Genomic DNA, 13,469 nt, shown 5'->3' with positions numbered 1-13,469 from the left:
TATTTACTCCCTCAGCAGGTCAAACACTTTTGGTGGGGACCTGGACGTTGTTTTCAAGCCAGGAAGGAAGACAACAGCCTGGTGCCCAGGCAATGTGGGAGCTGCAGGAGAAGGCCCAGTTCCCAGCCCCCGGGATTCCCCAGGCACGGAAGACAGCTGCATCAGGCCCAGCGACAGGAAGGACTGCTTAGTTCTGGTTCCTGTCAGGCCCCTGCTCACCTTGGGTGGCCTCTCGACTGCCCTCTCCAACCTCAGAGACCTGCCCTGGCCTTGGGGTCGGTGCCCACAGGTGGGCTGTGGCTCCTGCTCAGAGGGCGCAGAGACTCGAACCTGAGGGAGGAGCATGCAATGGAGGCGAGAGAACCACAGGGAGAGGGAAGGTGGGTGCCGAGGGGAGGCAAAGGGAGAAGAGGGTGGGAGGGAAGAGCACCGTGGGGGCGTTGCGGATGAGCACGTGGGCCTGTCTCCTCCAGCCAGGCAGCAGTGGAGTGGGAGCGCACGTGTGTGCATCTAAGGCATGCCCATGACTGCTGGCCTATGAGCTCTGTGAGACTGCAGGTGTGTCTGCCATGCTCCCTGATGTGGCCCCAGCACCTGGTGGGGCACCCGGCACAGAGAAAGAGCTAACAAATCCATACACGATAGACCTAGAAGTGAATGAAAGAGCAAGGCGGTGTATAGGAAGAGAGCTGCAGCTCACTGGGAAAGAATGCATGGGATCTATTCATTCAGCAGGTCGACAGGAAAAGCCCTGCCCGCAAGTCCCAGGCCGGCCACTTACTGGGATGACCCTGGGGTAATCACTGCAGCCTCGTGAGCTTCTGTCATGTGTAAAACCTGAGGTAGGACTACCCACCCCAGGGGAATGAAGGGGCTAAATGAGATGTCCACGGAGGCATTTTGTAGGTGTGCTGTACTCTACAGTCAGGAGGACTGGGCTTCCACACCGCTCCCATGGTTCGGATCAAGACAATGGGCACAGGCCACAAGAGGCCGATTTCTGTTCAGGATCAGAAAGCATGATTGGAACAGGCCACACTTGTGAGGAAAGTCCCTGCCTCAGAAAGATTCCGAAAAGCTGAATAGTCATTGGAAGAACAATTACAACTGCAAGACGGTCAAACACTAAACACCGCTATGCCTTACAACCATACAGATAATGGCCAAATAGATGGGGCTCTGGGCATTTCTGAGAGCATCTGCCTGGTGGCACCCTGTCCTAATGGACCACGCCCTCCAGTCTCCAAGTGGTTCTTTAGCGCTCACATCCTAACACCTCCTATGCTACAGGTTCTTCTAGCCCCAGGTTCCCAACCAGGTCAAGGCCACAGGTGCCAGCCCCAACTCCACCTCCTACATGCGTCACAGGAAACTTTCTTATAGTGCTATTTATTATGTACTGCGGGGGTGGGGGGCATGTCATAAAAGAAATGTCCTCCCTTTTTTATTCATTTACTTCTAAAAAGCATCCAAGTCTCAGTTGCTAGCATGTGACTTACAGAAGCTCTCACAGGAACAAGACAAGACCGTACTGTTACCATGACACTCACAGCCTCCCTGACTGGTTTCTGCTGTCGATTCTGCCTGAAATGCTCTTCAAATGCACCTCGCGGCTCTGCCTCCACCCTAGAGCTCGCCTGACTGCCCACTTGCCCGTTAAGATTCGGCTTAGGCTTCACTCCTGCCAGAAAGGTCCTGCCAGGTGCTCTCAATAGCCGCCTCCTCCTGTGGTCTCACAAAACCCCAGCACCTCCCGGTCACTCTCTCCCTCCTACCTGGTTGTGACTGTCTTCCAAGCTCACTTAGAAGCCCTCTGAGGCCAGGAACTGTGCTGTTGCTTCTTTGTTTACCTGGGCCTAGCCCACTGCCTCATACACAGGAGAATGCAAAGAAATCATATGCTTATTGAATGAGTTGACGAATGAATGATGAATAAAGGGAGTCTAATCTAGTTTGAACAAATCCAGGTTCTGCAATGATCTCACCAGCATTCATTTATCTGAGATGTCAGGGGAGGGATCCCACCCGGGGAGGGATCCCACCCTCATTTCACACACATCATGGAGTCAATGCTCTAACTTACTTGGCCTCCAGTTAGTGGGAAATTACAAGCTACTCTTCAGCCTCTGACTAGGATCTGCCATGAAGGTGGAGTTCCCACTCCACTTGGGAACCTGTGGAGTATCACTACGGGGTAAGGTGTCTGAGAGGAGACCCATCGATTTCCATACTTCTCCACGGGCCCCTCTGCCTGGGAGGGTCTCCTGCTTCCCTTGGCGGACTCTGGCTTGGCCTTCGGGGTTTGGCATTGTTGTCACCTCCCTCAGGAAGCATTCCTGGCTAAGGTGCCCCACTCCACAGCAGCTGGCGTGAAACCTCTCTAAGCACAGCATAACTTTCTGTCCTCTCAATCAACTCTGAGCTCCGAGAGCACCGCCTGGAGCTGGCACGGTGCCTGGCACACAGAGCTGAAATGGCACACCCTAGTGTTCCCAGTGTCGACTCCCCAGGCTCTCCATCAGGACGCAGCCCTCTCCCACATGGATATGGGACCATGGAAACCTTTTTCTAGCAGCAACTCTTGCCTCCCACACAGAAGGGAACACCTAGCTCATCAGACTCACCTTTCCTTACTGGAAAAGTCCACTCCCAGCAAGATATTCTCCTCGGTGTCCTGGCGCCCGCTGCTGTACACCACTACCATGTACCGGACCCGGTCCGCCCAGGCGCTCTCCAGGCGCACGGCCTGGAACAGGGCAGACATGCTCTCACTGGCCTGCCTTTGGAGGTGGTGCCTCCCTCCCATCTCCAACGCAAGATCAACACTTTCAGTGTTCTACCTTTCCCTCCGGGAGTTAAAAATGAAGAGAAAATTCTTGGCTGGGTGCGGTGGCTCAGGCCTGTAATCCCAGCACTTTGGGAGGCAAAGGTAGGCAGATCACTTGAGGTCAGGAGTTTGAGACCAGCCTAGCCAACATGGCAAAACCCCATCTCTACTAAAAATACAAAAATTAGCTAGGCGTGATGGCGTGAGCCTGTAATCCCTGCTACTCAGGAGACTGAGGCACGAGAATCTCTTGAACCTGGGAGGCGGAGGTTGCAGTGAGCTAAGATCATACCACCACACTCCAGCCAGGGCGACAAGAGTGAGATTCCGTCTCAAACAACAACAAAAACAACAACAACAACAACAAAACACACAAAGAGGAAGTTCTTGACAGCAGGAACCAGGCCTCGTTTCTCTCTGTAACACCAGGGATGCTGCCTGGCTCAGAGGAGACACCCAAAATGCAAGAAATCAGTGAACACATGAAATCCAAAGAAAGTTCTTATTTAGCTTAATTTAACCGGCGTGGAGACCAGTTTCATCCCTCCTCCGGCCTCTCTGGGGTACTGAGGAGTCAACCTGGCTTTGGCTTTAGTGAACAATTTGAGGAGAATTTGTTGTAATGTAAAAGCTTTTCCCCCTATCATTCATGAATGGTTCCCCACCAAGTTTCACAATTAAAAATTAAAACGTGCTGGCTGGGCACGGTGGTTTACACCTGTAACCCCAGGACTCTGGGAGGCGGAGACAGGAGAATCGTTTGAGGCCAGGAGTTCAAGACCAGCCTGGCAAAACAGCAAGACCCCACATCCACAGAATTTTTTTAAAAATTAGGCAGGGTGGTACACACTTGTAGTCCCAGCTACCCAGGAGGAGGAGGTGGGAGGATTGCTTGAACCCAGGAGTTTGAGGCTGTAGTGAGCTAGGATCATGCCACTGCACTCCAGCCTGGGCAACAGAGCAAGACCCTCATCTCACAAAAACTAAAAAAAAAAAAAAAAAAAAAAAATTTTTAAATTTGACATTCTCACCGCTTCTTACCAGCTTGATTCTGTCTTCACAACGCAGAAGGTTGATCATCACCTGAAGATGCTGAGGCAGGTCACCTGGTGGAGCAATAAAGAAAGGTTTAAAAGGTCTCCTACCTACTTTCTAGGAAACAAACCTCTGAAAGGCTGATTTTGAGGGCCCGGAAAAAGAGTGAGAAGTTAAAATTTGTCTACCTACACCACAGGAGAATCACCACAAAAACTTCAAGTCTCTATTTCTCTTATACCACTCTGAATACTGTGTGATGCGGATGGGTGACATGTAGCTTACTGTCATGTTGTTAAAAGTTGTTCTTATTTCCTGAAATACATACAATATAGGTTTCCAAATACAAAATGTGGAAAATACAGGAGAGCCTAGAGAAAACTGTTATTCCATCCAAGGCAATGTTACTCGGCAGGTTGGGGTGCCTAGAAATGACAGCAGTGGCTGGAAGTAAGGCATTTGCTAGGAGTTCATCATTAGAGAAAAAGGACAGAGCATCATGTTTCCTCTTCAAACAACTTCTTCTTCCTTTTTTTTATTTTTATTTTTTGAGACAGAGTCTTGCACTGTCGCCCAGGATGGAGTGCCGTGGTGCAATCTTGGCTCACTGCAACCTCTGCCTCCTGGATTCAAGCAATTCTTCTGCCTCAGCCTCCCAAGTAGCTGGGATTACAGGCACCCATCACCACACCCAGCTAATTTTTGTATTTATAGTAGAGACAGGGTTTCACCATGTCGGCCAGGCTGGTCTTGAACTCCTGACCTCAAGTGATCTGCACGCCTCAGCCTCCCAAAGTGCTGGGATTACAGGCATGAGCTACCCCACCCCGGGCCCCATTTCAAATTTCTGCATTTTCCACTGGAGACAGATATTATTTCCATAACCAGAAGGGGAAATGTTTAAGTGACTCTATAGACAGCAGCTGTATGCTGGTTGCCCAGAGAAATAATTTGAATAGACAACAACCTGTCATTTTCTCTTTTCTTGCTAAAAATTATGTACTCTTTTTTCTTCACTATGTAAAACAGGCAGTAATCCAGGGGTGGCTTCTGAACTTCTCTGAGCTGCCCCAGGGTTCAGGAGGTGTCCCTGGAGTGCAGTGAGGAAAGTCTCTTACTGGCCATGAGTCTCGCGTGAAGCAGGAGACCCTGTCAGAAGGGCACACTTTCACGGAGGGGAAAATTGTAAGGGAGGTGCATAATTAATTAAAGTAGCAGATGTGACTTCAAGGTTGCTTTTTTCTCTAGCTTATACATTTTTCTTTATATCTGAAAGGATTTCTTTCTGAAGAAAGGTTCATCTGTAAAGATGCTAATATCAGCCTAGTGTGGTGGCTCACACCTGTAATCCCAGTGCTTTGGGAGGCCAAGGCTGGACTTGAGGCCAGGCATTCAAGATCAGCCTGGGCAACACGGCAAGACCCCATCTTTACAGAAAAGTAAAAAATTAGCTGGGCTTTCTGGTTCGTTCACATCTGTAGTTAGTCCCAGCTACCTGGGAGGCCAAGGCAGGAGGATCGCTGGAGCCCAGGAGTGTGAGACCACCCTGGGCAACATGATGAGACCCTGTCTCTACAAAGGAAAAAAAAAAATTACCCTATACATCACAATTATAACCCCAAAAGGATCAGTAATGCTTACACACTCAAATGCTCCAAAAGAAAACACTGTGTTCCTTTTGCAAAAGCATCTTTTTCATTTTAAGGGACAATGACAGATGATGTCCAAATTGCACTTCCTGTCTCAGAGAGGAATTGGGTCATTAGAAATTTGTGCCTCTAGTCAGGAGGGTAGATCTCATGTTAAGCATTTTTTTTTTTTTTCAATAGAGATAGGGTTTTGCCATGTTGCCCAGGCTGGTCTCGAACTCCTGGGCTCAAATGATCCTCCCACTTCAGCCTCCCAAAGTGCTGGGATTATAGGCATGAGCCACCAAACCCGGCCCAATTAAGCATTCTTTCCACAATAAATAAAATGTAAAAAAGAAAAGAACCATGCCCCTCTTATCTGTCCTCTCCAGTTATACAATTCCACAGTGTATAACACCCTATGTTGGCCCTATGATGAGTGATTTGGAGATAAGGGTTCACATTAAAAAAAGCCATAGAGCTCCCCACCCCCTTCCTCCACCCATCATGTCACCAACGCAACACAGCGACCATGAGAGGTTCTTCACCTGCCTGGCACCCCCCCATCCACCCGAGTCACAGAACTGCGCTGGGGAAAGCAAAAACAAACCCGTCTGATAAATGCCTAAATGAAAGGGACATTTTCCACACAGATAAACTTCTTTCAGTGGGATTGTTTGCTGAGATATGGAATTGCTGACAGACAGAAATCCAAACCCCAGTCTGACATCCACACACAAAAAAATCAGAGAATACAAGCCCTAGAAAGGGTCTCAAATTGACCGGACTGGCTGAAACAAACTGAACGACTTTGCCACGGACAGAATTAACCCTCAATTGTACTCAGCTCTGCACGGTGGTTACTGGGGGGACTCTGGTACATTCATGAGACTTGATGGTAATGGTAATTCTAGGGAAAAAAAAGGAACTAATGTAAGTCTAGTCTGTGCCTGTCCCAAGGTCATTTACAGACCAACTGTGGACAGCTGGTAGGCCCCTCTGCCTTCTGACCTCATCGTCCACTCCAGACCTCAGGGCATAAGAGTCAGCCAGCCGGTGGCTTGCATCCTACCCTTCTAGTCTTTGGATTATAGGAAGGAGGTATATGACACTTAGTGACCAGAGCTTGAGCGTTTGCTTTGTTGTATGTGTTACAGTTAAAACATGAACAGCTACATTTCTAAGAGGGCAGAATAATTAGCAAATTCAAGAATGAAGAATCTGGCTGAGTATGGAGCCTCAAACCTGTAATCCCAATGCTTTGAGAGGCTGAGGTGGGATGGCTTGAGGCAAGGAGTTGGAGACCAGCCTGAGCAACATAGTGAGACCTCACACACACACACACACACACACACGCACACACAACTAGCTGGGTGTGGTGATGCGCATCCATGGTCCCAGCTACTCAGGAAGCTGAGGCTGGAAGATCACTTGAGCCCAGGAGGTTCAGGCTGCAGTGAACTATGGTCAGGCCACTACACACCAGCCTGGGCAAGGTAATGAGATCCGTCTCTAAAAAAACTTTTCATATAATTAAAAAAAAAAAAAAAAAATGAAGGGTCTGCTTATAGCTGTATCATACTAGAAGTCATCGTAATAACAATGATAGTTACCCATATATATATACAGCGCCTACTAAAGGCAGGTATGTTACACGCATAACTCTAAATTTCCATATTGTCTGAGGTACCAGTATTTGATGCCCATTGTAAAGACTAGGAAACTGAGGCTTAGAAGTTGACCTATGACAGCTTAGTAAGTTGGAGAACTAGGATCGGAACACAGGTCTGTCTGGTTTCAAAACAAATACTGTTCCCACAAACCACACTGCCTACTTATACAGACAGTTATTTTCTTTGCTTAAAACAGACCTAAATATTATCAACATCAGTATGTGAAAATACTGACTGAGCCTTGGTGTTTGCTATAAATTGTATGGTGCAGAATTCTAACCTGAGCACTCAGATCTAAAATGAAGCTGAATGATTGAGGTTAAACGAACACAATGATCACAGGTAACAAGAAAACTGGCCACAGTGATGGGTTGGTTTCACCTGCTGCTGCTCTGAAAGGTAAAGGCCTTCTCAGCTCACAGACATGCAATCATGCACTGCCTCCCCAAGAAATGCCGAGATGCTGGCCATCTACGACAAAGATTCACCTACATGGAAGCATTTTTTTCTTTCTTTTTAAGATAGGGTCTTTTTTTTTGTCACCCAGGCTGGAGTGCAGTGGCGCAATCATGGCTCACTGAGCAATACAGTGAGCAACACAGTGAGACCTCATCTACACACACACCCACAAAAAACTAGCTGGGTGTGGTGACGCGTCAGCCTCGACCTCCTGGGCTCAAGCAATCCTCCCACCTCAGCTCCCCACCTTGCTGGGATTACAGGCACGCGCCACCATGCCCAGCTAATTTTTGTATTTTTTGCAGAGATAGGGTTTCACTGTGTTGTTCAGGCTGGTCTGAACTCCTTGGCTCAAGCAAGATCTGCTCACCTTGGCCTCCCAAAGTGCTGGAATTACAGGCAAGAGCCACCGTGCCTGGCCATAAGTGTTTTTTGTTGTTATTGTTTTTAAGAAACAGAGCCTCCCTCTGTCACCCAGGCTGGAGGGCAGTGGCGTGATCCTAGCTCATTGCAGCCTCAAACTCCTGGGCTCAAGCAATCCTCCCACTTCAGCCTCCCAAAGCACTGGGATTACAGGTGTGAGACATCATGCAGGGCCATGCAAGCGTTTCTTTTTTTTTTTTTTTTTTGAGACGGAGTCTCACTGTCACCCAGGCTGGAGTGCAGTGGCGCAATTTCGGCTCACTGCAAGCTCCGCCTCCCAGGTCCACGCCATTCTCCTGTCTTAGCCCCCTGAGTAGCTGGGACTACAGGCGCCCACCACCGCACCCGGCTAATTTTTTTGTATTTTTACTAGAGACAGGGTTTCACCGTGTTAGCCAGGATGGTCTTGATCTCCTGACCTCGTGATCCGCCTGCCTTGGCCTCCTGAAGTGCTGGGATTACAGGCATGAGCCACCGTGCCCAGCCTGCATTTCTTGAATTCCTCTTTCTAACTGCCTTCAGTTCTGAGTCAAGTCTCCTAAGAAAACCAGTCTTATTACTTAGTAAGCATTTCTTATTTAAACTCAGTTTGATCCTCACTCTATTACTTCTGTCCACTTCCTAGAAACAAACTATTACAGAATCAAGACTTCCTACTATAGTGTCTATCTCAGAGTTGGAGCCAAAGGCCCTTCAAGAAATTCTCCAAATGAGTGTTTTTCAAATGCTTGGAGAAATCCATCCCAAGATTAGGTATACAGCACTACAGATGGTTATTTTCAAGTGGACGACATCTGGTTATAATTCATTTTGGCGCATTTGTTAAAAAGTCACTTACAGGCTGCAGTTAACTGATAAACTACAGAGAGGAAATCTTTGCATCCCAGCAGGATGCAGATGACCTTACTCCTGACGCAGACAGACATGACATAAAAGGTTGGAAAATGTGCGTGGCGTGCTCAAGAAAGAGCATCTGAGCCTCTGCCTGCACTGGTCATTGCAAACCTGTGTTCTCCACTATTTCTAAGGCCTGCAAACTCAGCAATATCACCAACAATGGAAGTTTCCTCTGCTGTCCAGAAAAGCAGCTCCAATGTAAGAGTATCAACTTAGAGCCCTCACCTGCATGCTTGTGGGGGTGCTGAAGACTCCGCTGGCCTTGAGGGCTGCTTCCCTGTTGTAAGAAGAGGGCTGCGCCTTTCACCATGAAAAAGCTCTCGCTTAAGCTGGGAAGGATAAGACCAAAGCACAGTTAGACTGGAATTCAGACAGGAAAATGGACAAAGAATTACTGCAGGGGAAAAAGCTTTAGCGTGGACAAATGGCATGTAAAATGCAAATAGGATGAAACTGCTTTTATAATAATTCCACGTAGTACTCTTCTCAAACCTTGCTTTTGCTAAAAGCTTAGTGCTGGAGAATTTTCGTGACAAAACAATGCTTCTGTGACAACACCCAAAGTTCTCCGTAGGTTCCAGGGCCCCTTTCTGCAGAATACTGGACAGGGATCTCACTGTAATATAACATTTTCTTCTTTCTTCTTCTTCTTCTTTTTTTTTTTTTCTTGAGACACAGTTTCACTCTGTCATCCAGGCTGGAGTGCAGTGGTGTGATCTCAACTCACTGCAACCTCTGCCTCCTGGGTTCAAGCGATTCTCATGTCTCAGCCTCCCCAGCAGCTGAGATTACAGGTATGTGCCACCATGCCCAGTCAATTCTTGTATTATTAGTAGAGACGAGGTTTCACCATGTTGGCCAGGCTGGTCTCAAACTCCTGACCTCAAGCGATCTGCCTGCTTTGGCCTCCCAGAGTGCTGGGATTACAGGCGTGACTGTGTCCGGCCATAACATTTTCTAAGAATAGAGAACAATTCCCTGATTAGGAGAGGGCGGTCTACTTTGTGAATTCTCATGCTCTTGCTGTTGATCTCTGCTTCTAACTCTCTGGCTTTTAACAACTCCATTGTTTCTTGGTGACTTCCCTTTATGAAATACAAGATGAAATTACACTTTCACTAGTTGTTTGCATTTTAAGAAAAGTAGGGACAGGCAGGGTGGCCCAAGCCTGTAATCCCAGCACTTTGGGAGGCCGAGGCAGGTGGATCACTTGAGGTCAGGTGTTCGAGACCAGTCTGGCCAACATGGTAAAACCCAGTCTCTACTAAAAATGCAAAAATGAGCCAGGCATGGTGGCGCATGCCTGTAATCCCAGCTGCTCAGAAGGCTGAGGCAGGAGAATCGCTTGCTTGAGTCCCGGGGGTGGAGGTTGTTGTGAGCCAAGATTACACCACTGCACTCCAGCCTGGGCGACAGAGTGAGACCACGTCAAAAAAAAAAAAAAAAAAAAAAGAAGAAAGAAAAGAAAAGGAGGGTGGCTACTGACTTGTGATTTAACTTAGTCAAGGTTGCCCTGTCCACTATGCTTGTGGAAAACCTCAAGTTGGCCCAATGAATTTCTCAGCAGAATGAATCTTTGGTCTTTGTTATTTTAGCTAGCAATAACACATATCTAACCTATAACTTTAAAAATTACAATTAAAAAATTTTTATTTGGGAGGCTGAGGTGGGAGGATCATTTGAGCCCAGGAGTTCGAGACCAGCCTGGGAAACGTTGTGAGACCCTGTCGTACATCAAAAGTTTTTATTTTTAATTTCACTTTGATGACTTGGCTGCCAAGGCTGGCTTTTGCAAAAAATAAGACATAAAAAAAGAATGCCTCAGCTATGAATTACTATCAATTGTTCAAAAATACCATCAACTCTCAAAATTATGCATAAAATACACCAAAATTATTAACACAGTCTTTGCAGGAGGTGGGGGAGGAGGAGGAATAGATTATCTTCTATTTACTATTTTCCAAATGTTCTATATTAAACATATATTCACCTTTAAAAACATCCATTTTTGTTTGATTCTCAAAATAATATAAAACACATACTATATAATTTAAAAGGAACATTCTAATCTTAATAATTTTGTAAAAGGAGGTCACAGTTCAAATTGTAGGCAACTATAAACACTTCTCTCTTGAGCAACCAATGAACATATACATGATTTGAAGGAAAAATCCCTACAAAAAAGCAGTCTTCTAATTAAAGAGAACCTTGAAATTAAGTAAATCAATTCCTGACAGAAAGACGAAGATGTTTTCTGTAATATAAGAAAGCAAGATCACCTTTGCCCCAGACATCTAATGTTAGTAGTTAAACATTTGAATTCTGGAATAAAAAACTCAGCAAAGTCTGGAGTATGACTCTGGGTGCCAAGAAAATGCCACATGAACTAGCATTTCCAATCAGCAGCTCCTGAAATCAGGAAGACTGTTATGTCCTATGATATGAAGTCCACAATAAAATTTGTTAGTTTTTCTGGCTAAATGCTCATGCTAAAAATAGTGACTGCTCAAATATTAAATAAGAAAACTTAGTTCTTTCTGCCTTCTTGTTCAGTCCTTTGAATTCCAGGCAATTGGCTTTCGGTATCTTGTGACACCAACACTTGACATCTGACAGTATTTCGTCCGCTACTGCAGATGCACTGCCGAGTCATCCTTTCCACCCTCTCACAGTCGTGTATTTGTGCTGCAAGGTTCAAGTGCTGACGAGCCCAGGATTATAAATAATGAAAGAAACGAGAAGTAGCCTTTCTTTGCTGTCTCACCTCACTCATAGGAAGCAAAAAGCTCTTTAGCATCCATCTGGACGATCTCATTTCACAGGCTGCAGAATCACCTAACCCTTCCCACCCGCAAAGCTTGTCACTCTCTCCTTCCTTAGAATCTCACAGCTCAGTGTGTTTTCAGAACTGTTCTTAGACACAGATCACTTACTATTTATTCTCGTCAAAATCTGAAAGAGCTATTGCGACAGGTTCCAAACTCATGAAACCTAAAACAACCGTCAGTTCATCGAAGCAGCTGGGAAAATCTTTTCGAGACAACATCAACTGCTTTTGTTCATAAGATTAAAAAAAAAAAAAAAAATTCATACTGACCAGAAACCCAAGCACGCTGGAAACAGCCACCATTAACGATGACCTTTGCCTTGGAAACCACAGGCAAAAGTTCCCCTTGGTTTCCCTTATATTTCCTTTGGAAAAAAAGGAACAATCCAACAGACTAGGCTGGTTTCACTCTGTGATCACTTACAAGGCCAGCTGTTCCTCCTCCGTGTTCCTACACTGATAAGAATCAGGGCCTCCTGCTCTACGCATGAAGTCGGGACAGCATTGACTGGGGCCTTGGAACACTCTGCCTCTGTTCCCCCACGACAAACAAGTAACGGGCATTTACTGTAAAAAGCAAGACTAGAAGCTGCAGGGAAGCCCAAGCAGCAGCGCCTTATCCTGAGGCTGTGAGATCACCCTGCGTCCTGCAAATACAGTAAGGGGATACAGCCAGAGGAAACCACGCGACATGACTCTTGGGGCGGGGGGTGGGGTGGGAGGCCGCAGAGCGTGGTCAGTCACAGGATTTAGGAAAACAAGATGCAGAAAGTCTCTGTGACCCGGCTTCCCGGCTTCTCTTCTGAGCTCACTCTGGGCGCAGAGCCTCACGCGCCTTCTGCGCGGCTGATCTGAATACTATATCTGACGGCCACAGCTTCTGACGCCCAGAGGCACAGGCTCCCGATTCATCAGACTCTCAAAGTGCCCCACTGGGGAGGTCCATGAAGAAATCCACATTGGTGATGGCACGCTCAACTTTACCAGGTGCCCGGGGCCAGGAAGCCCAAACCCACAAGCCATCCATCCCAGCCACGCAGAAATCACCCTTCTCACAAAAGATCTGAGTGTCCTAAAAGGAGTGACCGAAGTTACAAAAGGTCAGACACAGACAGACAAAACGGAAACGTTCTCCTCCACCACTGTATGAGGGATAAAAAAAAGCCATTGCCCTCTCTACCCACCAACCAGAACGCTTTTATCTCCACCACACAGATCTGTTCTCGGACACTGATTACTGCCATTCGGGAAGCTTCATAAGATTAAAGTTTCTCCAAAGCATTGAAGACAGACAAAAACCTCAATCAATGCTCCTCAAAAAACCGCAGGCCCCCAGAATATAAACAGCCAGTGTCATCCAGAAACTAAGCCATGGCAGGAAAACAGATAAGGGTGGTCATACGTACTAATTTGAGCTGGAAACCTCTGGACAGCAGAAGTAGTGGGTTGGCTGAAGGAAGATGCAGAAGTCAGTAAAATACAAGAGGTTTGTGGCTGCAGTGCTCACATCTCTAACGCCCCCTACAACTGCCCTCGGAGCTCCGGCCATCTGTTCCCTACGGAGATAAGGAAAAGCGGGGAGGCTGCCGAGTGCTTCCACAAGGGCTGGGGAGCCGACTCCTCCTCGGAGTCCTACTGAAGAGCAAATGGCTCTTGTGGAACTCTTGTCTTCCTCTGATATTTTGGCTGAAAAAGGCCCT

At 47.0% G+C, this 13,469-nt stretch overlaps 1 protein-coding gene across 5 annotated transcripts in view; it reads right to left on the bottom strand.

Annotated features, from left to right (window-relative positions):
* The window catches only part of SSH1 (slingshot protein phosphatase 1), a 76,879-nt gene that overhangs the window by 33,467 nt on the left and 29,943 nt on the right, over positions 1–13,469 (bottom strand). For 3 of the 5 annotated variants that reach the window (XR_004439603.1, XM_033220726.1, XM_033220727.1), the window contains exons 3-5: positions 9,168–9,271; positions 3,869–3,933; positions 2,625–2,746 (exon numbers count right to left, since the gene is read on the bottom strand). Coding sequence is in view for 4 of the 5 variants with exons in the window: in XM_033220726.1 (XP_033076617.1) it covers positions 2,625–2,746; positions 3,869–3,933; positions 9,168–9,271 (291 nt within the window). In the remaining variant the exon portion in view is untranslated. Of the gene's footprint in view, positions 1–2,624; positions 2,747–3,858; positions 3,934–9,167; positions 9,272–13,469 lie in introns of those variants that run through there. The other 2 variants (XM_033220728.1, XM_033220729.1) reach the window with 2 other exon arrangements.

This window comes from Trachypithecus francoisi, unplaced genomic scaffold (genome assembly GCF_009764315.1).
Source record: "Trachypithecus francoisi isolate TF-2019V2 unplaced genomic scaffold, Tfra_2.0 Lachesis_group11, whole genome shotgun sequence".
Classification (NCBI taxonomy): domain Eukaryota; kingdom Metazoa; phylum Chordata; class Mammalia; order Primates; family Cercopithecidae; genus Trachypithecus; species Trachypithecus francoisi.
The sequence above is the reverse complement of the archived record's forward strand: the minus strand, read 5'-3'. Positions and strand labels throughout refer to the sequence as shown.